The sequence below is a fragment of the Alosa pseudoharengus genome, unplaced genomic scaffold (genome assembly GCF_046254945.1).
Source record: "Alosa pseudoharengus isolate Yale_2024_CS ecotype anadromous, Long Island Sound unplaced genomic scaffold, YU_APseudo_1.1 YU_APseudo_1.1_scf_20, whole genome shotgun sequence".
NCBI lineage: Eukaryota > Metazoa > Chordata > Actinopteri > Clupeiformes > Clupeidae > Alosa > Alosa pseudoharengus.
Window position 1 is genome coordinate 17,272,891 of NW_027468664.1, and position 25,084 is coordinate 17,297,974.

General features: G+C 42.7%; 1 protein-coding gene across 1 annotated transcript in view; it reads right to left on the reverse strand.

The window, feature by feature from the left end:
* The window catches only part of LOC143136179 (acyl-CoA synthetase short-chain family member 3, mitochondrial-like), a 46,202-nt gene extending 21,118 nt beyond the window's left edge, over positions 1-25,084 (reverse strand). The window contains exons 1-9 of the mRNA XM_076296731.1: positions 24,476-25,084; positions 23,717-23,861; positions 23,345-23,533; positions 21,814-21,948; positions 18,274-18,414; positions 16,391-16,471; positions 11,991-12,086; positions 10,021-10,172; positions 2,821-2,924 (exon numbers count right to left, since the gene is read on the reverse strand). Of these exons, the coding sequence (XP_076152846.1) occupies positions 2,821-2,924; positions 10,021-10,172; positions 11,991-12,086; positions 16,391-16,471; positions 18,274-18,414; positions 21,814-21,948; positions 23,345-23,533; positions 23,717-23,861; positions 24,476-24,876 (1,444 nt within the window). The 5' untranslated portion in view covers positions 24,877-25,084. The remainder of the gene's footprint in view (positions 1-2,820; positions 2,925-10,020; positions 10,173-11,990; positions 12,087-16,390; positions 16,472-18,273; positions 18,415-21,813; positions 21,949-23,344; positions 23,534-23,716; positions 23,862-24,475) is intronic.

A 25,084-nucleotide genomic window follows, 5' to 3' on the forward strand; every position in this document is an offset into this window, starting at 1 on the left:
ACACACACACACTGACTCACACATACTGAGAGAGACTGCTGGCATCACCAGAGTGCCCCCTCCTCATCCTCTCAAGGTCGATGCGTGTTCAACAGCTTATTGACTTCTTATTATACGGCTCTTCACAATGCAAGTAGAATGCTCCATTGACTTGAATGGGATTTCCGAAAGTTCTAGCGGTCATTATTTCTTGGGAAAGGACCTCTGAAAACAAGAATGACCGATGTCAATGGCAACGGAGTTTGCGCTTGGAACTTCATTCAAAAGTGAAAGCAGACGGTTGATCAGCTGTGTTCTAAAGAATGTTTGATTCAAGTTCAGCGTGTGTTGCGAACTATTTGTTTCTCAGCAAAAGCCATGACGAAACGGTAACAAATAAGTGTAAAGAGACATATCATGGAGTTTATTTTTTCGTTTTGGCAAGTAGCCGTATAATAAGCGGGATAATGTATAGAACACCGGTCATTATGGGAAAATAAGCCCCTTCAGGGCGAAACAAGACCCCTCCGCTGGCGCGTCGGGGTCCGGTTCGCCCTGTCGGGACTTATTTTCCCCATAATGACCGGCGTTCTATACATTATCCCTTACATATTTAACATAGAGATGTCTAGTTGAGTCGGATCAATGCCTTGTCCTGTGCGGAGTGAACAAGATAAACACTAAAGAAGAGCCATCACCACTACACACACACACACACACACACACACGCGCACACATGCAACATCACACACACACACACAGTCACTTAGTAATCAAGTGTTCCAACACACATACACACACACACTGACTCACACATACTGAGAGAGACTGCTGGCATCACCAGAGTGACCCCTCCTCATCCTCTCAAGGTCGATGCGTGTTCAACAGCTTATTAAGTTCATATTTAACACAGAGATGTCTAATTGAGTCGGATCAATGCCTTGTCCTGTGCGAAGTGTCACACACACACACGCGCGCACACACACGCAACATCACACACACACACACATGCAACATCACACACACACACACTCTGCATACTCTTTATCTTTTAGCATATCCATCTCTTTCTTGTTTCCTCTCTCTTTTCAGCTCTTGTCCTCTTCCTTTCATTTTACACCTCTATCAATCTACCTCATGCTTTCTATTTCTCTCTCTCTCTCTCTCTCTCTCTCTCTCTCTCTCTCTCTCTCTCTCTCTCTCTCTCTCTCTCTCTCTCTCTCTCTCTCTCTCGGCATAATAAATCAAAGTTGGCCACATCTCCCATCTCCTCCATCTCCTTCTTCTCAAGTCTCTGAGTAGAAGCTAGCAGCCAAGCAGTCACCTTTAACCTCATCAGTCTCCAGCTCTCTGGATGAAAGCTCTCTCAGAGAGAAAGAAATATGCACAAAACGAATGCATTGCAAATGCAATGAGATGCAAATCACTCACCGAAACGAGCAGAATTTAATTCAAATCTGTGCCAGCAGCAAAAAAGAGAGTCGACCCATTAGCAGACATTACATCGGGCATCGAGCCAAGATGGAGGCAAAAATGGAGCCGAAAAATGGGGTCCACTCATTAGAGCCCAAACAATTACGGTGCTTATGATGCACAACAAAACAAACACGGAGACAATACACGCGACGGCGTGGAGTGTAGGAGGCCTCGCTGTGGCGGTGGTCTATTTTGGGAAACGGGGAGGAGAGGCCGGGCGGCCGGGGCAGCGGCGGTGGAGGCTTCGAGAGCTCATTTACACCAGAGGCAGCAGAAGCAGCAGCAGCAAACAACAACAAGAGCAGAGAGGCAGCACCAACAGGGGCCGCTGCTAATGGACGGGTCAAGCTATATCCATAATGGATGTCTCGGTCCACACAAACAGCACACCTGCGCTCTGAGAGAGGCTAAGCACCCAAGGTCTGGGGACACTCGGGTTTGTAAACACATCTGCATGGAGCGCAATATTCCAGGACAATTCCTGGTCCTCTTGAGAGAAATGCTCGTTATTACCTGAATGAGAATCTGCCTGCTGCCGGTGATTAAAATGAAGAGGAACAAGGTGTTAATATTCTGTTGAGCGCTGTATAATCTGAACAATATTGTGTCTTCTTGCAACATTATTATTGCATCAGCGGGAGGAACTCATATTATACTGGTTAACTAAAAAGGAGTGACAACTTCAGTAGGGCATAACCAGTAAGAATGTGTAATCAGTATAATATATATATATCCTGAAGGTTATATTTATATATATATATATATATATATATATATATATATATATATAGGTGAAGCAATTTCAGTAATCTTCAGGATCCAAACAACCTGATGCCATAAAGCCCTCAGTACAGATCAGCTGAAAGCTGCAGTCTGATAAAGCAACAATGTGTGTGACAGAGAAAATGGACAGAACAGAGAGAAAAACATGATAGCCGAGAAGAAGGGAAAATAGCCTTCATCATATCATCTCAGAACCTGGCAAACAACCCACTACACGCAAACAACACCAATTACGCCAACCAGGGACTAGCATGAGAGAAACAGAGAGGGGGATAGAGATTCAGAGAATACCTGACCCCCTTTCGTCGACTGTTATGGACGAACACAAGGAATACAGGTGTCTGCTTGTCTTTTTCTGCTTGATGGTGTTTGTCTACATCAATGGTGTTGGTGATATTGTTAGAGCCACTGGGCTGTTTATTGAACAAATGTTGAGCTATATTCGGCTTTTAATCAGAATCAGAGAAAGATAGAGATAGCCAGAGAGAGTGAGAGAGAGAGACAGAGAGAGAGAGAGAGACTAGGAGATAGATAGATAGACAGATAGATAGATAGACAGATAGATAAAGAGAAACAGCTCACCAGTCTGCCACCAGTGGTCCAGCACTGGAACCTTAAAGCTCTTCTTGGTCCATTCCAGTGTCTCCACATCACAGCGCTCCCCTGCCAAGAACAAGCTCCGGAGCCTACACACACATACACACACACACACACACACACGAGACAAGAGCAGAACACACACACACACACACAGTTTTTTTTTCATTTACCGTAGTCTTGTTGCCAATGACTAAGCATTTGTTTTCTTAATGCCACAAGGAGTCTTGTTTTTGTGGACTGAGTCCCAATATCGTCCCAAATACCAACACAAACACACATACACACGCTCATTCCTGCCTTTCCCAAAAGCATCATTGTCCTGTTGTAACTAAGAGAGCAAGTATGTACAGTAAACTAGCCCACAGCCTCTCTATTATCTGACAAGTGGCATTCTTACAGTGCAACAGAACTGTTGGCCAGCACCAGAAAGGAGTCATATATTGCTATGCAGAGTACTGCTTACACAACACAACCCCCCTTCAATCTCCAGTAGGCACTGAGGCAGACACTGAGCACGTTCGGCAGGCAGACACTGAGCACGTTCAGCAGGCAGACACTGAGCACGTTCAGCAGGCAGACACTGAGCACGTTCAGCAGGCAGACACTGAGCACGTTCGGCAGGCAGACATTGAGCACGTTCGGCAGGCTACATTTGTCCCCCTTTCCCTCTCACTCCCAACCCTCTGATTTGAACCAACCCTGTTAAACTGGTTCTGACCGACAGAAGCTCGCCCCTCAACCCCAAACATCCAGCCCCATTCCGGGCCTCCTCTCACTCAGGGCCCTGGACCGACCGACGTGGATGGGAAGAAGTGATGGGAAAGGTCGGCTCCGTGATTGGTTCGTCCACCAGGGGGATTGGTGCTCAATGCAATCGGAGTGTCGGGAAAGTGGCGGTGGGTCCCCAGTGGACAGAGGAGAGAAAAGGTCGTGGACGGATCTCTTCCTGTTTAAATGAGTGACTGTAGGGGCAGGAGGTCGCTTTGTTGTGTAATGGAGGATGAAGGCACTGTCTGGTGTATGGTGCAGATGGCTCTTGCGCTTATCTGAAAGGGGAGCAATCTGCAAGTCATGCGTGATTTAAGTAGAGGGGAAAGGTATCTATACAGTCTATGTTGTTAACAGGTTAGACTTGGAAAATGGATTGTGTGCTTATATGTGTGTGTGTGTGTGTGTTAATGCGTATTTGTGTGTGAGAGTGAGTGTGTGTGTGTGTGTGTGTATGTGTGAGTGTGTGTGTGTCTCTGTGTGTGTGAGTGAGTGTGTGTGTGTGTGTGTGTGTTTGTGTGTGTGTGTGTGTGTGTATACGTATGTGTGTGTGTGTGTGTGTCTCTGTGTGTGTGAGTGAGTGAGTGTGTGTGTGTGTGTGTGTGAATGCGTGCGTGTGTGTGAGAGAAAATACAATGCAATCCAGATACTGTCTGTGTTCCTTCCACCACTCCACCCCAAGCAACACACACCATTTTGACCCTGGTGTACTGTTTGAAGGAAAAAACAGCATGGCCACAATTTGATTTGGCTTTACCCCCCTAAGACAAATCCCACCACATAACTCACAGTGGCTGGCTTTATTTATTAATATTTAAAGCCTGCCGCAGCTAACCTGAATTCTGAATTTATTTTTGTAAATAAGTCTGTATTATTGTATGTATTTCTGCTGTGTCCCCCCACAATGAGAGTTCTAATGAATGCTGGCAATAGCAGAATCTAAACACAAGTGACGTTAGCACCAGTGGAATGTAAACACATGGTGGTCTGTAACGTCTCTGACTGCACACCTTGGATACACGTAAACAGCGATGTGTCTCGGTTGACGACTTGTGATTGGATCACCCCAGACGCATTCTAAATGATAATTGACTTGTCAATTGTCCTTTGCTGGTCTCTGGTATCTGTGGTTGAGTTCATAATGGGTTTTGTCCTTCCCTTCAGAAGCACATTATCGGAGGTGTCAGATGATATCAGGTCTGGGAGATACTAAGGACCAAGTTTAGTGGTTTAGAAGCATTATCGGCTTTGCATGGAGATTAAAGCCTGATGAAATGCCTATGCAATAAAACTCTTGAAAGGCCAAACTCTCTCTCTCTCTCTCTCTCTCTCTCTCTCCAATTCAATTGAGCTTTATTGGCATGACAAAAAATACAAAATACAATTTATATTGCCAAAGCATACATCTACGTAGTAGTGTGTAAAGACATAAAACAAAACATCACGCATCATACATTACTGCAACGGCAATGTGTGTTTGTATGTGATGGTGTGTGTGTGTGTGTGTGTGTGTGTGTGTGTGTATTTGACTTTTTGTATGCTTCACTGATGAAGTGACTCCCTTTGTTTATGGCAAGCATCTATATATCTTGCTGCGACTCTTGCGCTCTTTTGTTCCTCTCCTAATAGTATTCTTAGACTTGGATCCTTAAAGTTTTGAAGGTCTGGATGTATTTCTCTGAATTTAGGAAAGAATTGATCTTGTATCTCTTTCCATTGGCAGCATTCAGCCAAGAAGTGAAGCTCTGTTTCTATGGCACCTTGGTTGCAATTGGTGCACAGCCTGTGTTCTCTGGACAGCCAGGTTTGCCTGTGTCTGCCCTTCTCAATAGCCAGACTGTGATTGCTTAGTCTGTACCTGGTCAAGGTTTTTCTCTGTCTGGTATCAGTGACTGTGGATAGGTAGTCAGCCACAGTGTACTCTCTGTTTAGGGCCAAATAACATTGAAGTTTATTTTATATGATGTCCAATATGATTGTTTTTCTGCATTTATAATTTGGTTAGGCCAAATTGTTTGAGAAAGGGTGGCAAGGTCCTGAGGCCGACTATTAGTTGTGTTAGTTGTACTATTAGTATGTGTGAGTCTCAGGACTAGCTGGATGAGGGGACTTGTTTTTACACTCATCTCTTGGCTTTTTAGGGCTTAATAACAATAAGAGTTGGGGTTGCTTGTTTTGAGATGTTCGAAGAATTTGATAGCTCTTTTTTCAATTTTAATTAGTAAAGGGTATTTACCTAATTCAGCCCTGCATGCATTGTTAAGCGTGTTCCTCTGTACCTTGAGGATACTTTTACAGACTCAGCATGCAGGTTTCGATTGGGTGTTTGTCCCATTTTTCAAATCCATTGTACATAAGAGAGGACCCCACACTTCACTGCTGTATAATGAAATTGGTTCGATAACCGTTTGAAATATTTTGAGCGAGATCCGAATGGGTATGTCAAATTGAATAGTTTTTTTGATGGCATAGAAAGCCCTTCTTGCTTTCTCTTTCAAATCATTCACGGCCAAGTTGAAATTACCAGTTGAACTGATTTTTAGCCCAAAGTAGGTGTAACTTTTTACTTGTTCGATTGTATATGTACCAAGGGTTAATCTCTCTCTCTCTCTCTCTCTTTGTCTTTGTCCAAGGCCAGTCCCTTTGAAGGCCTTGACCCAGGTGAGTGTGTGTGTGTGTGTGTGTGTGTGTGTGTGTGTGTGTGTGTGTGTGTGTGTTTGTGTCTGTGTGTGTGTGTGTGTATGCGGTGGCCGTGTGTGTGTGTGTATGCGGTGGCCTTCACACCATGGCAAAGCAACGTGGTAGAAAACCTGCCACTGATCTCCCTACCTGCCTCCAACTTACAAACACAGACTATTCATCCAGAACCAGAACGATTCCACGCCGCCCTCTTTCACTGCTTCTGAGCGCTGTGTTAGCGCCGATTGAAAAGGCTGGGCACGTCCCAGGCAATCAGAACACTTTTATGAGTCGTTGGCAGTCCTTTCATTTTGTGAGACACCCTTCCAGGGAGGATCTACAGCTACACTTTACAAAGCTGATAAGCCTGACAACATATCTATGTATCTAGTCAGTGGACTATGTCAAGGGAATATTTCAATTGATGGCAGCACCATTAGGCTGTTTTGAATAATGTCATTCAGTTTGAGCCCACAGGGAATAAAACAACTAAAAGTTTATGTCATTGTAATTCCATGCCTTTGTTTAAGGGTAAGAAATGTCTTCAGGTTTAGTGGCTGAATATATGATCCTAGTAAAGACGTTGGTACACTGATCATTTTCTCATCTGTGAAGCAAACATTAAGCTATTCCCATTTAAATTTGGGGACCAATATACAAAGAAACATAAAGGTGAACATAGCATATTATTCTTCCTATTGCCCCTAGGACAGTTTCAAATATTGTAGCTTTTTTCCCAGCTTTCTTTAAAGGCCCCCTAAAGAGTTTTTTTATAAGCTTAAAATAACATTTATAAAATTATTCTGATGGCACATAAACTCTTAATAGGGCAAACGGTACTTCTGCAGCACTCTGAGCAGGTCTTATCACTTTGTAAAATAGCCTTAGGTAGTTGCTGTTTGGGTAGGAACATTGCCACTATCACAGACAGAACAAAAGAACAATACGTTCTTTAACAATAAATGGAGTGAGGGATACTAGTGTAAGAATGGGCAAACATAGTACCAGTAATGGTAACCAGATATGCATATCAGTGCATATCATGCACATATCAGATCATGCACATACAGTATATGCAACTATTGTTTGTATACCAGTAACCAAGATTGGTTGGACCGTGTGTTCCAGTGAACTTTTACTTTGCCGGTATTTGAATTGAGTCATCTGGCCCAAGACTGACAATGTCCATTTTATTATTAAAAGCTAATCTTCATCATATAAAATAAGAGCATGACACATTGCACAGGTAGATTGCCTGAGTCTAGCATGCAGGAATAGGGCACTACTTTGCTAAATCCACATATTGTAAGTGTGTGATACGTCTGGCCGGCACCAACACAAAAGCAAATGTCAGGCAAATCACGGGCCGTGCCTGGTCTAAAGTGCCTCGAATAGCACAAAGAGCAGGGAGGAGATGGAGGATAAGGGGAGACATGCGGAGCAAATGGGCATCATATTGCTGGAGCTCCCTCAGCCCTTTTCTTGCCTGGAGTGCAGGTCAGACAAGGAAGCAGATTAGCGCCGTCTGCAACGCAGCAGTCTCAGGGAGTCAGGACTGGGAGGGGTTGCTGTAAGCTTTCAGGCCAGACAATCCACTGTGAACGCTTAGAACACAATACACACACAAACACACACACACACACACACACACACACAATTGTGTTTCTGATCTAAGCATTGAACGTAATCACCTGAGGTCACCATTTCTTACAGAAGCTGCTGTATTCAGCAGCCAGTCACATAGATTATTCCTGTCAGGGTTAGTAGCGCAACCACTCTTAATGTCAGGCAGGGAAGATTTGGGCAGTAGTTCTACTCTGAACGACAACAACATAAAAAGCTGTGTCGGTTACAAAAACGGCTCGGCTGTCGTTGAGATTAGTCAATCATGTTTTAAGGTCAGGAATTTTCAAGGAGAGATGGAATGGCCAAAGTACCACAACAGAAACACCTAACTGAGCTCTATAATCTTTAAAGATGTACAGTACTGACAACTGTCTACAGTCATTTCCATGCAGAGTCCCAAAAATCACATGGTACATGAACAATGATTAATATTTTTCTCACCGTTAAACTGGACTAATTAAAGGACAAAAAAAATGATTTGTACATATTACATCTGCAAGCAACACCCACACATTTCACAATAATGAATCTTTAGCCAAAGTTTAAACACAACCCAAAACCTCCCTTCTAATGAGTTATTATAATTTATTTAAAAATGAATGATAATTTCCAAAAAAAAAATACTGACTTTTTTTCCCCCCATGAGGTCCTCAATACCGAACGTAGCCCGACTCTTTATCTTGTGGTATCAACATCAGAGTGCAGTGCATAAATGTTTTAAGCGGACATCATCCGCTGCTTCCCACTGACCGTAGCTTTGGCCGCCGGCCACCCACCTTTTACCCCCCATTATCTCCATGCGCTACCAGGGGCCAGCCAGGATGGTGTCTCTCATTACGGGAGACGGTGTGGGGAACGAGCAAGCGATGGGCGATGTAATGGCGTTTTAATGAGCTGACCGCCAATGGCGGCCGGTGGATCGGCATCAGCACAACTGCCGAGGCTGCGAGCCACAATTACGAGCGCCTAATGAGAACACGAGACGTGCGAGCAATGAGGCCGTGTCAGAAAACAGCCGCAATCACAGGACGGTGCGAGGAGTGTGTTTGTCAGGGAGGTCAGTAGGGAAATGTTAGAACCACTGTGATTTTGCAGATGGAGCCAATGGAGTGTAGCGAGCATGAAAGCACACCTAGCCCCCAGCGTGCTGACTCACTAACTCAAAGAACTCAACATTGTGTTCAAGATACGACATTGGTAATTCTTAATTAAAAAGACCAAAACAAAAGATGCTCTCCATCACATGTGCACTTCTTGCCACAGCTGGCAACATAAATACAAGGCAGGAATGAACCCCAGTGATTCAATATAATGACAAATAATTATTAAAATATAAACAAAAATGATTGCCAAACAGGGACACCCATGTGTTTGCAATGTTTGTGAACTGTTGACTGTTCAATAGCTAATCTCAGAGCCCAAGAGAATCCCATGCAGTTGCTTTCTCAGGCCATCTATTTTCATGATGGTGAAGAGCGAAAGCTAAAGCTCTCTTATTACAGTAGGCCTATCTGGTAACACTTTGCTTGCTTTATGCTTTAGGAATACTGGGTTTAAGTAAAACATTCCCAAGTACTCCAAAAGCAGCTACGACATGTGACATAAATCAATCTGTTCTTACAGTCAAAAGCAAAACACTGCAGGTAACGAGTACCACAGTAGCAGTCTGCCAGCTGCTTGTTAAATCCATACTAGCTGAGCAGGTGGTACACTGGCCAGGTGAGATCATGTCATAAAGAGTTAACTAGGGAAAAGTTCACTAGGGAGAAGATACCGGAGCAAAGGTTCATATAAGGAAGAGATGTTGTCTGGGGATGGAGACTCACCTGAGCAAAGGTGTGTGTGTGTGTGTGTGTGTGTGTGTGTGTGTGTGTGTGTGTGTGTATCTAGAGCATGAGGGAGATCAATAAGACACAAGCTAAACACATTTAACATTATCTGTGTGCTTTTTTCTGTGCTATATATATTCTATATATATATATATATATATATATATATGTATGTGTGTGTGTGTGAGTTACTCAAGATTTTACTTGGGGACAATACCCGGGTGGTTAAGCCTTTACGGGGAAGATGCTGAGGTTGGGCTTTTTGCATTGGCTGTCTTACCTGTGCATGGGGTACTGGTTCCCTCGTTCTGCCTGAGGGTCCTGCTGTCGGATGGCTCGGATGGCCGTGGGTGCAGTAAACATGGAGGACGCGCCATGCTCAGAGATCACACGGAAAAACGCCCCAGGATCTGGAGTCCCCACAGGTTTACCCTGTACACACATGTACACACACACACACACACACACGCACACAGTTCAAGTACTGTTTGTAAATGCATACACATATAAATATCCTAATCCTTCACATATCCCTTCTTCAGATGAAACATGATTCATGGTGGTTATGAAGGCTGCAGAATTAGTCCACCCATTATGAAGGAGAGGCTTACTTGACAGGTGCATTAATGAGTAGATGTAAGAGAGATGCATTAGACTCGGATGAGTTAACTTAATCAGAACAAAAACATCATTAAAGCTCTGTTCTTCTTTGGGTGAGATCAAAATGAAGTGATTTGCACAGGCCAATACTTCTGAAGAAAAGCTTGACTCACTTCACCCTTGTCATTTCAGCCTTGGAGAGAAACGGAGATAAAAACAGATCTATTGCAAAGTTAAGTTTGCAAGTGCATATTAATAAGCAACATATCAAATACAGATCCCAGTGTTAATTAAAAAAAAACAGGACCCACGGCTGTCCTGGAGAACAATCATATTAACTAACACAGGGAATTGGAAACTTTCTAAGGGCTCATTTCAACAGGCTCATTTCAAATGTCCAACTAATTGTAATTCTCTACCAGTCTAATACTCATGGGCAGAGAGAATCTCTCTCTCTCTCTCTCTCTCTCTCTCTCTCTCTCTCTCTCTCTCTCTCTCTCTGTGTGTGTGTGTGTGTGTGTGTGTGTGTGTGTGTGTGTGTGTGTGTAACTATTGGGCTAAACCTCTAACTCCGCTGAGAAGGTTTCTGTGCTGAAAGTAGAGGTCAGAGTGAGCGCGAGAGAAGACAAACACCCAGCGTGAGATACAGGCGCTGTGATTAAAGCCCGATAATAAATTCAACACCCACCACCGCAAAAATGTTCCTCCACCCACAGGAGAACACCAGACTAATAAGAAGCATCAGTGCTAGCGGGCGATTTCAACCCACTGGAGAGGGAAAGCAAAAACAAACCAAAAAAAGAAAAGGCCTACACTCCGCTCATTCATATAATCTCATCACTCAGGAGATGGAGGAGACCTTAACTTAGAGGCTGGGAACAGAACCGTAGACTTCCCATGATGAATATGGACCGGGCTATTTTTGAGTTAATCGTGTATGGGAACCACACACAGTGTGGGAGATGATGAGAGAAAGAGAGAGAGAGAGAGAGAAAGGGAGAGGGAGAAAGAGAGAGGAGAGAAATCTTGAGCTCTTGTAATGCATGGATAGAAACTATTTCCCTTAAGGCTTTAAAAGAATATAGTTATTTTTCTTTTATGCCTTTTTTAGGAGGGCTTATGCCATAGCAGTAATGAATAGATGGGGGGAGAGAGGGAGAGAGAGAGAGAGAGAGTGGAGCAAGACACACACAGGCAGAGAGAGACATGCTAGACAGATCAAAAAAATGGGAGAGAAGAATACAGACAGAGACAGAGACAACATTGACTAAAAGAGAAAAGAAAGATAGAGAGAGAGCATGTGTGTGTGAGTGTGTGTGTGTGTGTGTGTGTGTGTGTGTGTGTGTGTGTGTGTGTGTGTGTGTGAGAGAGAGAGAGAGAGAGAGAGAGACAGAGAGAAAGACTAAGAGCGAAGAGAGAGAATGATACTGTGTGTGTGTGTGTGAGAGAGAGACAGAGACAGAGAGAGAGAGAGAGAGAGAGAGAAGGAGGGAGGGAGAGAGAGGGGGGTCAAAAGAGCTTTAAGAGAGTCAGGCCTCCTTGCCCTCATGCTCCTTCCCATCATGCCCCTGGCAGTGAAATGACTTGACTGATTCTATTCCCATTGGTCCACAGTCCACATGATAAAACTGGGAGGCCAGACAGCGCTACCTCATACAGAATGGTGGTGTTGCCATGGAGAAGAGGGGCGTAGCAGATGTAGGAGTGACCAACCACCCAGCCCAGGTCTGAGGCTGCCCACCACACCTGAGTGAGAGAACAGCAGGGTGTCATATGAAGCGGAATACAGTAATACAATGCATTGCTAATAATAACTACATTCTTTTTACATGTAAATTATGAAAAAAGTATAGGTCCATACATACAGATACCCACATAGAGGTACACACACACACACACACACACACACACACACACTCCTTTCTCTCTCTCCATCCTTCCCTCTGTGTTTGGAGCAAATGAATGAGGTAAATCAATAGATAACAGTCCATGCATGCAGTACTCATTGTGGATTAAATGGACTAATTACTGCCTGTAGTTAAGTGAGTGAGAGTATTTATTAAAGGTGCTGTCTGTGTTTTGGACACTTCATTTGTCCCCAGTTATCAGATCCATTAAATGGATGCACAAATTTAATGGGGTTCATGGGCCTTAGGTGGAAATGATTGGGTATCAGTCTCAGGTTAGAATTGGGTTGCATAATACAAAAAGCTGGGAAAGGCAAGCATTACTTGGCAGATGCTTTTATCTAAAGTGACTTACAACATAGAATTACAATAAACATTACATTATAAAATGTGTATTGTTTTTTATGTTGCATGTTTTGTATTCATTTTAACTAGGTGCTGCATTTCTTGGCCAGGGTTCATTTGGAAAAGATGCTTCTGTCTTCATGTGACTACCCTGGTCAAAGTATTAATAAAATAAAAAAACAAACAAACAATGACTAAGCTGTTGTGTGGTGAGCGTTCTGGCGCATAATGACTGCCATTCATCACCCAGGTGGGTGCTAAACATTCATGGTTGTTAGTGAGGTTCCCCTTTCAATGTAAAGCTCTTTGGGTGCCTTGATAAACCACTATACAGTGCCTATAAAAAGTATTCAACCTCCTTAGATATTTCTACTTTTAATGTTTTTATAAATGGAATCTTGATCAATTTAATTTTCCCTTATTTATAATAGTTTACAAAAATCCCCTCTTTAATATCAAAATAAAAGCAGATTTCTACAGAGTAATGTTAATTAATTAACACTAATGCAAAATAAGTGATTGCATAAATATTCACCCCCTACAAGTCAGCATTGAGTAGACCTTTTTGCCGCAATTAAAGCATGGAGTCTGCATGGATAGGTCTCAATTAAGCTTGAACATCTGGATACTGCAATTTTACTCCAAAACTGCTCAAGCTCTGCCAGGTTGGAAGAAGATCAGGTGTAAACAGCCCTTTTTAAGCCCAGCCACAGAGTTTCTATAGGATTGAGATCTGGGCTTTAACTCGCCACTCCAGAACATTCAACTTATTGTCTTTGAACCATTTCCGTGTAGTTTTTGTTGTAGGCTTCAGCTCATTGTCTTGCTGGAGAGTAAATCATCTCCCAAGTTGCAGTTCTCTTGCAGACTGAATCAGATTGTCCTCCAGGATTTCCATATATTTTGCTGAATTCATTTTACTTTTACCTTTACAAGCCTTTCGGGCCTGATGTCGAGAAGTACCCCCACAGCATGATGCAACCACCACCATGCTTCAAATTAAGGATGGTGAGTTTTTGGTGGTGTGCAGTGTTTGGTGTCTGCCAAAAATAGCATCTAGTATGATAGCCAAAAAGTCTCATCAAACCAACAAAGCTTCTTTCATGACCTTGACCTTGGAGTCTCCCGCATCTCTTTGGGCGAACTTTAGTCGAGATTTAATACAAGCTTTGCCACTCACCCATAGAGCTTCAACTAGTGAAGAACTCGAGCAAAAGTTGCTGTATGCATAGTTTCTCCTATTTCAGCTGCTAAAGCTTTTAACTTCTTCAGAGTTGTCATTGGTACTTTTGTGGCCTCCCCCACCATTATTCTTCTTGAACGGTCATTCAGTTTGTGTTGACGGCCTGCTCTAGGCAGATTTGCACATTTGCCATATTCCTTACATTCCTTAATGATGGATTTCACTGAACTCTGTATCCATCCCCTCACTTATGCTTATCAATAACCTTTTCTTTGAGTTGTTTGGGGTGTTCTTTTGGCCTCATGGTGAAATTAAAGCCAGGAATACTGATTGACTAGTTACTGGACCTTCCAGACGCAGGTGTCTTTATATTACTATACTATACACATTCACTGCACTCAGGCAATGTCCATTTCACTGTGAGACTATTAGCACCAACTGGCTAGACCGCTGTTGATTTAGGTCAGTTACTTTAACTCACTGAGTGCCAAAAACGTAATATTAAGTTTTTCCTTCCCATGCGTTGAGTGTCAAAAACGTAATATGACGTTTATAGCTTTTTTTTTTTTATTACGAAACTAGACACTCTAACACACCTTATATGTAATTTTGGGAACTCTGTGATGAATGGAAATGAAATATATGACGATCAAAAACTCATGAAAACGCACATCTGGACATTTTATCTGGACATTTTATCATAACTCGGTTGCCGCTTTGGGTCAAATCAGTGACGCATGCATGTCAGGTCAAAACCAGGCCATTTTCGTGGGTCTATCACTAGGTGGCAGTCTCGCCAGGTCTCGCTGATCACTTCCCGGAAAGTTTACACAAGTAAGTAACAGGCAACACTTCATATTTCATGAAAGACGTTATATCTCCATTTCTAGAAAAAAAAACAGCGATTTTGATGAAAACTAGCCACTGTTTAGCTTGGGATTTCTCAGGAACAGAGGCGTGTAGAAATACACGGTTTGCACCCACCGAGAGCTTAAAGTCTCACCTTTTAATCGAGCCATTGTATGTGTTCATAGCTATAACACAGAATATGCTGTGGCTGTACAAATATCATCAACAATGGTCTAGATTGCTGGCACTCTAGGACAAAGCTCCCGAAAACACATTGGCATTCAATGAGTTAAGGGGGGTGAATATTTATGCAATCACTTATTTTGCATTATATATTTTAAATGCATTAACATTACTTTGTAGAAATTTGCTTTCACTTTGACATTAAAGAGTCAGATTTTTGTTAATTATTGTAAAACAGGCCAAATTAAATTGACAAAGATTCCATTTATTAAACCAATAAAAGGGGAAATATCCAAGGGGGGTGAATACTTTTTATAGGCACTGTAAATGTAAAGGCTGATGAAGTCATTTGTCCCCAGGGCCATTGAACTGTTCAATGCTTCACTAAAGGGAAGAGGAGAGATATACTTCTCTGCTTAGTCTGTCTGCCTCTCCACCCTCTCCATATCCATGTACTGACTGCCCACTACTGCTTTACTACTGTTTTACTGTTTTACTAATGTCCACAGCCTAATGTTTTTACTACTGTTTTACTGCTACACTGTTTTTCATGCTATTTTAGCACACATGACCAATGGCTTCCGCTACAATACTGAATGGCTGTAACCCTATTACCTCAACCTGTTCTTGCACTGACATAGTTTTTTATATTACCTTGTCTACATTATACTTTACTCTCCTATTTGTCCATATTATTTATGCTGGTCTCTAGACCTTATTCTTGCACTGTTGGACTACTGTTGGACTACTTTTTGCACCTTCACCATGACACTCACTCTCTTGAGCACCTTACCATGCACACATAACTACAGGACTACTGTTGGACTACTTTTTGCACCTTCACCATGACACTCACTCTCTTGAGCACCTTACCATGCACACAGAACTACTGTTGGACTACTTTTTGCACCTTCACCATGACACTCATTCTCTTGAGCACCTCACCATGCACACAGAACTACAGGACTACTGTTGGACTACTTTTTGCACCTTCACCATGACACTCACTCTCTTGAGCACCTTACCATGCACACAGAACTACTGTTGGACTACTTTTTGCACCTTCACCATGACACTCACTCTCTTGAGCACCTCACCATGCACACAGAACTACAGGCCAGTCCCGGCCCTGTCACTGCAAGCGTCTCATGCTTGATCACCCTCAAGCACACTGTGGATTTTTTTTAATTTAATTTATATAGTATATTTAGTATTTAGTTTTTCTCATCTTCTACTGTCTCTATTGTACAGTGGAGTTTGTTTATATGTTTATACTTATACTTATATTTACCATTTCTGCTGTAAGTGCATGTTGTGTGTGATGTCTGTATGCTACTGAGACTTTTGAATTTCCCCTTGGGGATCAATAAAGTATCTATCTATCTATCTATCTATCTATCTATCTATCTATCTATCTATCTATCTAAATGCAAGTTGTTGTTGTTGTTGTTGTTGTTGTTGTAATAATAATAAGTGAAATACAAAGATGAGTTTCTAAACATTTCCTGAAAATCCCCAAACTATTTCTAGAACAGACAACACTATATAAATCCCAGTATCACCAGCACATCTCCGTGGCTTACCTCTCCTGGGCCGAGTCCGTACACATTGGTCATGGTCCAGTTCAGCATGACCGCATAGCCCGCCGTGTCTCTGACAATGCCCTGGGCAGGGAGAAAATCGGTATCTGACTCATACGCACATGTTCAAAAGCACTTCAGGCAAATGTCCAGTTTATGTCACATCCTGAACAACACTCATAAGTTGGTAAAGTGGGCATGATATACTGTTTGTAGAGGAAACTGTGAGTTTGAGGATTCGTAAGGGAGGTAAAAAACAAAACACACTGTTAGGGATTCTAAAACACAACAGAGCATACAAGAGAAGTTCAGTTAGAGCGCGATTAATCTCTGCTCCGATAAAGCATCCAAGACACACACTATATGCACAGAGAGATATGTCCTCCCACAGAGCAAGTTGATGATATACCAGCATTCTCAGTCCAGAGCAGGTGATTACAAATCCATCTCGCAAATGGACACTGACGGCAGGGAGTAGCCTACACCTCATACCGCAACGCAGGTACTGAGGCGCATCGGAGACTCGTGGGAGAGCTATATTTTTGCTACTATGCAACTGTAAATAAAACCTCCTACGATAGGGTGTGTGTGTGTGAGAGTGTGTTTGTGTGTGTGCGCGTATGGCTTGGCTGGTGCCATATATCTCCTGGACACGTGTGTGAGAGCCTGTGTGTGTGTGTGTGTGTAAGAGAGAGAGAGAGAGACAGCTCCATAATAGAGGAGTTTAAGAGAGTGGGCCGAAACTCTCTCGCCAGCGGGCATACATTTCACGTTGCCCCCCCAGAGGTGTGTGAGACAGACAGAACTTCAGGCCTTTTTTTGCCTTTAATTTTCACTCTGCCTTCAGGCGACGTTCCACCTCCCCTCTCCTCCTCCCGCAACGGCCGCACATGTCATCTCAAACTTCTTTTCCTCTTCTTCTTCTTCTTCTTCTCTGTCAGTGATGCTAGCCGCGTTTGGCCTTCAAGCCTTCTTCGCTCTCCTCTCCCCCTCCAAAGCGGAGCCGGCTGACATTAATTAACAGGAATGTGATTACATGTCTGCCGCCAAGAGGAACGGTGAGAGTGGCGACGGCACAGTTGGGTTTCTCCGCAGTTCACCAAGGTCACGGATTTTTATGAGATATTAAAGGAGGGGGAAAAAAATGTAAAAGCCTCCTCAAATTATATCAGTCATCAGAAATTTAAATCACATGATGGCCTGGGATTTTGAAAATTATGCCTCATTCCTTGTTCCCCTGAGGACGTGGATTTGAATAACATCCCGAATTTGAATTTTAACTCTTCAAAAGGTGTTTTGAACAAAATGAAAGGATGGCGTAACAAATTATGGCAGCCCAATGTCTTCAGGAAGAGTGAACATCCAGGATTACATTGCTTCTACCAATATGCGCTTCAAACAGACAAAACAAAGCTACAATGTCATTGATCTTCAGGACGCCCTAAACACAAAGCATGGGGGTTCGGTTGGTACCAGTAAGAAAACAAACTCGCAGACCTCCAAAATAATTTGGTGAGGAGGAACCAGCCTGCGTCAAGCATCTCTTGAAAAACTATGTACCACTGAACATGAATATTTCCATTGGGGGAGACGTAGCGCAGTGGTAGCATCAGGGTCCATTACCATATCTCTATCTCTCTCTCTCTCCCTCTCTCTCACTTTTTTCTCTTTCTTTCTCCATTCTCCCCCTTCTGTTTCTCTTTTTTTCTTTCTCTCCCACCCTCCATCTCTTTCTCTCCCTCTTTCTCTCTCTCTTTCTCTTCATTCTTCCCTTCCCCCCATCTCTCTCTCTCTTTCTCTTCTCTCTCATTTCTTACTATACACTTTCATGTCCGTTAAAGGCTAAAAAAACAAACAAGAGATTTATATATGAATCCTTCTGTTACCTTGGGTGCGCCGGTTGTTCCAGAGGTGTAGAGGATATAGAGAGGGTGGTTAGCAGGGAGGGGGACACAGTCATGGGGCTGAGCCTTGGCCATCTCCTCGTCCCAGTCCAGACTCAGGTCAGGGTGCATGGACACCCTCTCCTGTGGAAGGAAGCATGTAGTTCCAGAACATCATTCAGGTGCATTACATAACATTACTATTATTCATAATTTAGCTGATACTCTAATCCAGCATTCAATTATACGCATTAAGGACACAAACATAACAATCTGAAGTTGATGAAAGCTGGATTGAGTGAGTGTCCCAACAAACTACCAGCTGGCTCATGGGGTCAAACTTCAAACTTACTTACTTAACAAGACTCATCACTTTGTTTAATTATTTTGTGTGAGAGGGACAGAAAAGTGGCCAAAAGGAAAATACAAGCACCACAGAAAGACGCGACAAAGCACGGGATTGGAAACTCCAGATAGCTGTCGGAGAGCAACCACAAGTTCCCCAGTGTATTGGTGTGACTGCTTTGAGACCAGACATGGTGCTGTATTCTGTGTATGAGCTGCGTATCATCTACTTTATTGAGCTAACTATTCCCTTTGAAGATGTGATAGAAGGAAGCCTTTGAAAGGAAAAAAGCTAAAGTATGCAGAATTGGTAGCATAAGTAAGGGAATGTGGCTGGCAAGCACACACAAGACTAGTGTAGATAGGTGTCAGCCATGACACTTCTCTGGGATTTTGGTCACAAAGCATGGTCACTGAAAGGAGCTGTAAAATAATTATCTGAGGCTGTTGAAAAGGCAAGCCATGGCTACGGCGCTCACAGACTACTTGGGGTCATGTTGTAACCTGAGCTGTCTCTGAGATATAGGAAATCTTGTTGCTGGGTTTCGAGGCATTTGTTGGTGCCCGTTTGAAGTGATCGGATTTTGTGGATCATAAACAGCCACAACAACAAAGAATAATGACCGCAGAATGTGTTGGTAGTTTTTGGTATTTGTTGGTTCCCACATCAATGGCATGCATTTTGTCTGGTTATGTTGCTGACTGTATCATAAACGGCCACAGCAACAAAGAGGAATGAAATGGCTCTTATAGGTGTTGGTATTAATTGGTAGTGATTAATTGTTAGTGTCTGTTTCAATTGGTAGTAATTTGTTAGTGTCCGTATCAATGGCTTGCGCTTTGTCTGTTTATGTTGTTGAAGAGGAATGAAATGCCTATTCCAACCAGACATAAAGCAATAGCTTTGTATCTGTTACTTTATTAAAAACACTATCGCAATCAGTCTCCATGGCAACAGCAGATGCATGTCGTTGTGCTCTCTTTTATTGCAACAAATAGTGAGCATCGATTGGAGTGAATAATTGATTCTTCATTTAGAGGCACTTAAAACTATATGGCAGTGACAGGATTAAGGAGGACAAAAGAAAACATAGAATTCAAAATTACTCCAAAAGGCCCTGAAATGAATTTAAAAATGTAGTTCTTTCTGGTGCGCTTAAGAAACAATTTTGCGCACCACACACACACACAAAAACAGTCATTTTGAAGGTGATTCAAGCAGAAACTCATTTCGGCAAGTTGGAGTGCAGACATATTATAGTAATTGGCTCCTGCTGCCGAAAGGAAATAGAGTGTCTTTCCCCATGAGGATGTGCGGGCACTCTTTACTTTTGGCTTTCTGCCTGATTCCAAAGGATGGTGAGAGGACTGGTCTGTGTGTGCATGCATAGGGCTGCAGCCCTAAAGCAAAACGGAGGCCATTTGCATTGTTATTGATTTTCACGCACAGGGGGTGTCACTGGATGAACTCTTTCCATCGACATCCCGGCTTAACTTCTCATCAGCCAGAGAACTTAAGCAGAGAGACTGCCCACCCTCCCGTCACATCATCAGGTGATAGTGGGTCAGTGTATGCGTGTGTGTGTGTGTGTGTGTTCTGTCAACAAAATCTGATTCCTTTTATTCATCTAACTTTCCTCCTTTACATTCACTTCCTAAGTTCTCTTGCATACACACACAGTGAGACTAAGGAGCAAAAGCATACACATACATGTCCACTGTCCACACACACACACACACACACACACACACCACACACACACTCGCCTGTGGGACACATACATACCCCCTCCAAACAATAAAAGCTGAAACGAGCTCAAAAAAGCAAGTGTGTGTATTTGTGTGTGTGCGTGTGTGTGTGTGTGTGTGTGCGCGCGCATGTGTGTGTGTGTGTGTGTGTGTGTGTTATAGATTATGGACCACACCCAGCCAAAGTCTAATCCCTCTCACATCTAATAACCCCTCTCTATAACAACTTCCTCATGTCTGCCTCATAAGGTGTATGAGATGAATGTTTGACAAAATCATCCATACCCTCATCCACCCCCCCCCCCCCCCACACACACACACACACACACAAACACACACATGTGGTCTGATTCACCAGCTCAAAGCCTCCTCCAAACACCAAAAGGTGAGCTGAAAAACTAAACCAAAGGCACAGAGCTCAAATGACTCACAGTGCATTTGGGCTGAGGTGACCCAGTGCTGTGCTGTGCTGTGCAGTGCATCAGGCTACAGGGGGATTCTGGGATTCCACGTGCAAACCTGCCTTTCAGAAGAGCTTTTTAAAAACAGACCACATAGCACACAGACTGCAGAGTGCGTCAGAACTATCTGGAGGCGAGGTATTGAGTTTTGGAGGACAAAAGCTGAGCTTCTGACTGGTGGAGGGCTGAGCCTGTATGTGCCTGTGTGTGTGTGTGTGTGTGTGTGTGTGTGTGCGCTCTGCTGATGGCCTGACTGACCTCAGAGGAGATTTTCACAGATACATTACAAATCCACACACACACACACACACACACACACACAGCTGCAATACAACACACACACACACACACACACACACACACACAAATACAATATATATATATATATATATATATATATATATATAGGCAGTGGTAGTGTGGTGGTTAAGGAGCTGGGCTAGCATGCAGTAGGCTGAAATAGTTGTGGGTTCATGACAAATTCCATCAAAAAAACCACCAACAAAGTAACCTGGTGTGGGCAAGAAACATCACCAACAGAACATGCAGATATATCCATACACACACACTATTACTGTGTCATGATGGAAGCTTGTGAGATGATATTCACTGAATGAGCAACTGAAACGCAATCAATTCAGTGAGTTAAACTGTATGAAAGGCATGCGTTGTCTGTTATAATGAATATCTTCTGTTGTGTGCAACAACATTCTGAGGCATTGGGTTTGGTGTGTGGCCAAGTCGAATTTTCATCTACAGAAAATGCCACAACAGAAAAGTGGTGTCATCACGCTATTATGACAATAACCGAGTCTATTTACACATACAATTCACTCCCACACACACATACATACACACACTAATCCCCGCTCCCACACATACACACTCACTCACTATCCCCACTCTCTCGCGCGCGCGCACACACACACACACACACACACACACACACACACACACACATCAGGGTCTCCTGGGCATCCACTCTCACCATGTTGGGCCTGTTGAAGATGAGCACTTTCTGGGGCTTGTGGCTGCTCAGTTCCAGGGCCTTCTCCACCAGAGGGATGTACTCCACCCTCCTGCCCGGCTCGATGCCAAACGACGCCGTCACAATCATCTTAGGCTGCAAGACACAAAACTCTGTCTGTAGTAGTCATTTCTGGTGATTTACAGTGTCAGCAATGAGCGACACTTTGTCAAAACTGAGATGCAGGACGTATGGTTTTTAGAACTTGGACTAACATTCAGGCGTTTAGCAGATGTTGGCTAGATTCATGCAAATCCGTGAGTAATACAATATAGCCTAAGTACTTTTTCAAATTTGAGTCAAATTTACATAATGTGTAAATGCATGTACAATATCTTAACAAAGATACTGACAGCCACAGACCTAACAATTTTGTCAAAGGAATACTGACCTGTACTCTGCAATACACAGACATAAGCACACCAGAAGACACGCTATGTTTAAGATGTTGACTACCGTCTTTTTTTAAGTAAAATATTACATGCTTTGGATAAATCATTCAGACAAGTATACAAGTGAATTTCATTATGATTTTTTTTTTATTATCTCTTTTGGATGATGCCAGTGAAGAACCCTTCAAAAAGGCAAAACATTTATATGCCAATTTCTTAATGTATACATCTTCTAAAGTGTTCATATCATATCTTGTCATAAGCTGTCACTGTTGCTATGTCAGTGGTCAACTCTTGAACAAAAGGATTACATTTAATCCATCATCTGGGAATGATTTGTCTGCCTACCCCACCACTAAATACAAGTGAATTTTAAGATGTCATACACAATATATCCTTCCATCTATCTATAGAGCTGATAAAACTACATCAAACTTAGTCAATTCCATTTAGCTTATATGGTAATTGAAACCATTATGAGTGATTTTATTACAGAAACCGCCGATTATAAAAAATAAAAAATACAATCCTCCCTGACTCAATGCCAAAGGAGATAGCTATCATATTGGAACAATACAAAATGCAACCCAGACTTTAATAACGTTAAAGTGCACTCACGGCATGGGTAGTGTTTCCATAATAAAGGCCTGAGTGCACCATTCACCACCTTATTTACCTGATGGACCTTAAAGCCTTTCAGAGACCTTCATCTTTGTAAAATATGGTCATTTTGTAAATGCATAATTAAATCAGCCCCCATCACTACTCTCTAGTACTACCAACACAGAAAAAGGAAGTTCTGCTCCAATTCCTAAGTGAATAGCTGATAGCACTTTACATTGAAATTAAATATGGTGATTATTGTGCCAATTAAAAAGGGAGCCCAGTGTCTCTCTAAATGAGAAACCTTTTCAACCTGAAAGTCATTAATCTCCTCAGCTCTTCGGAGCACCCAAAGAGGCTTTGCCCACATACTGTACTGTATACAACTAGCAGTCCTACTCTAACAGTGAATCAATGGACGAATTAATGTTTGTAACAAATTTGCATGCACGTTTGTATAACCAGTGGATCATACACAATGATCCTCCTGTGCCTACCTTAGCATGGTCGATACGAACAGACAGCTCCCTGGAAGCAAAGCCACCAAAGATGAGGCTGTGGGTTGCCCCTATTCTGGCACATGCCAACATGGCAAACATAGCCTGAGGCACCATGGGCATGTAGATGACCACCAGGTCCCCTTTCTTCACCCCATTTCTCAACAGGACACCAGCGAGCCGAGAAACCTGAATGAGGAGAAAATAACAGGTGTCAACAGATAGCAGGCATAACAAGAGGCATCATGCCAAACTTGCTTCTCACCAATGTAATATCAGGCTTTGCACAAAATATTTTAACTATGAATACTACAGTAAAAGAATATATGTTTAGTGTTTCCCCTCATATGATGCAAGACTCAAATAATATACCTCCTCCTGTAATTGCTTGTAGCTCAGTATGTGTTTTGTGTTGGTAACAGGGCTATCGTAGATGATAGCGGCCTGATTCCCTCTTCCGCTGTCCACATGCCGGTCCACTGCATTGTAACAGACGTTCAGCTTACCTCCAACAAACCTACACCATCAGCATATGAAATAAGCAAATCAAAGAGATATCACGTGTACTACACCAAGACAACTAATACTGTTTGTAATATTATCTTTATCAATTATTTTCTTGTAAGGTGAAAATGTGCTTTGTTTTGCTTTGAATTGCACACAGTGCACAGTGATGTTATAGACCTTAACCAATTAATATGTCTTGTTATAAATTAAAAATTAAAGTCGGGCCCTCCCTTCCACAATGCTAGGTGGCAGTAAAGGGATGCGCACTGAGACATGTTTTTTTTTTTTTTTTTTGCAACTGAGACATGTTGTAAACATGTGAAGTGGGCGGTGACGAAACATGATGCTGAACCAGAGTTGAACTCTTGCATAGAGAGAAGTGTTGGAAACAGCTGTTACGCAAACAATTCTGTGCACATACTCAGGAAACTAGAATTAACTTAAATGCAAGATAGCATTAAAGACGTTACCTAAACAAATTGTGCATATAGTTTCTTCTTCGCAAAGTAGCTTAACAGCTGAATCTGACACGAATCTAGCCTACATTATATTCTTGCTCGTGTTACTCGTGCCTTGCAACATGTGTAACGTTCAGAACTGCACACAGAACGTGAGATAACCCACCATTGCGGCAATACTATATCCGTCTTGTCCAAAAGCTGATGCCATGGTTCAAACCAATCGATATTTTGTGCAGCTGCGCTCCAGAATTTTTCAGGGTTATCCCTTGCTGTTGAGAAAGCGTCGTCGTACGCTGTTCTGGTCGAGAAGGAACGCATACATGGTCTATTGTGAAAGCGTCCTCCTCCTCCATGGACACTGTGTAAGTAAACAATTGGTTTGCATGTCTTTCGGTCCGTCTGTAGTGGAGTTGTAACACAACCAAAACCTCCAAAAGTCCTCCTTGCTCCCCACAACGTATGGTTAGATCCTAAATCATGTGAGTGCCTCACCTGCCCGACTTGAGTAAACAAAGCACGTTTTGTGTGCAAACTAGTTAAGCGGCTTGTTGAGAACACGCGCATTTCTGTAATGCACAATATTGCTTCAAGTTTTAGTTATAACTTTAAAAACACTGGTAACAACTACGGCAAGTCACACGAGAAGCTTCTCCTCATGAGAAGCTGTTTAGGGTTATCCAACAGGTAGATTACGACGCTCGATCGTCCAGAATTCCACGCAACTCACACTAATCTGCACCAAACAGACCCGAAAAGAACACCCGCAAATGCT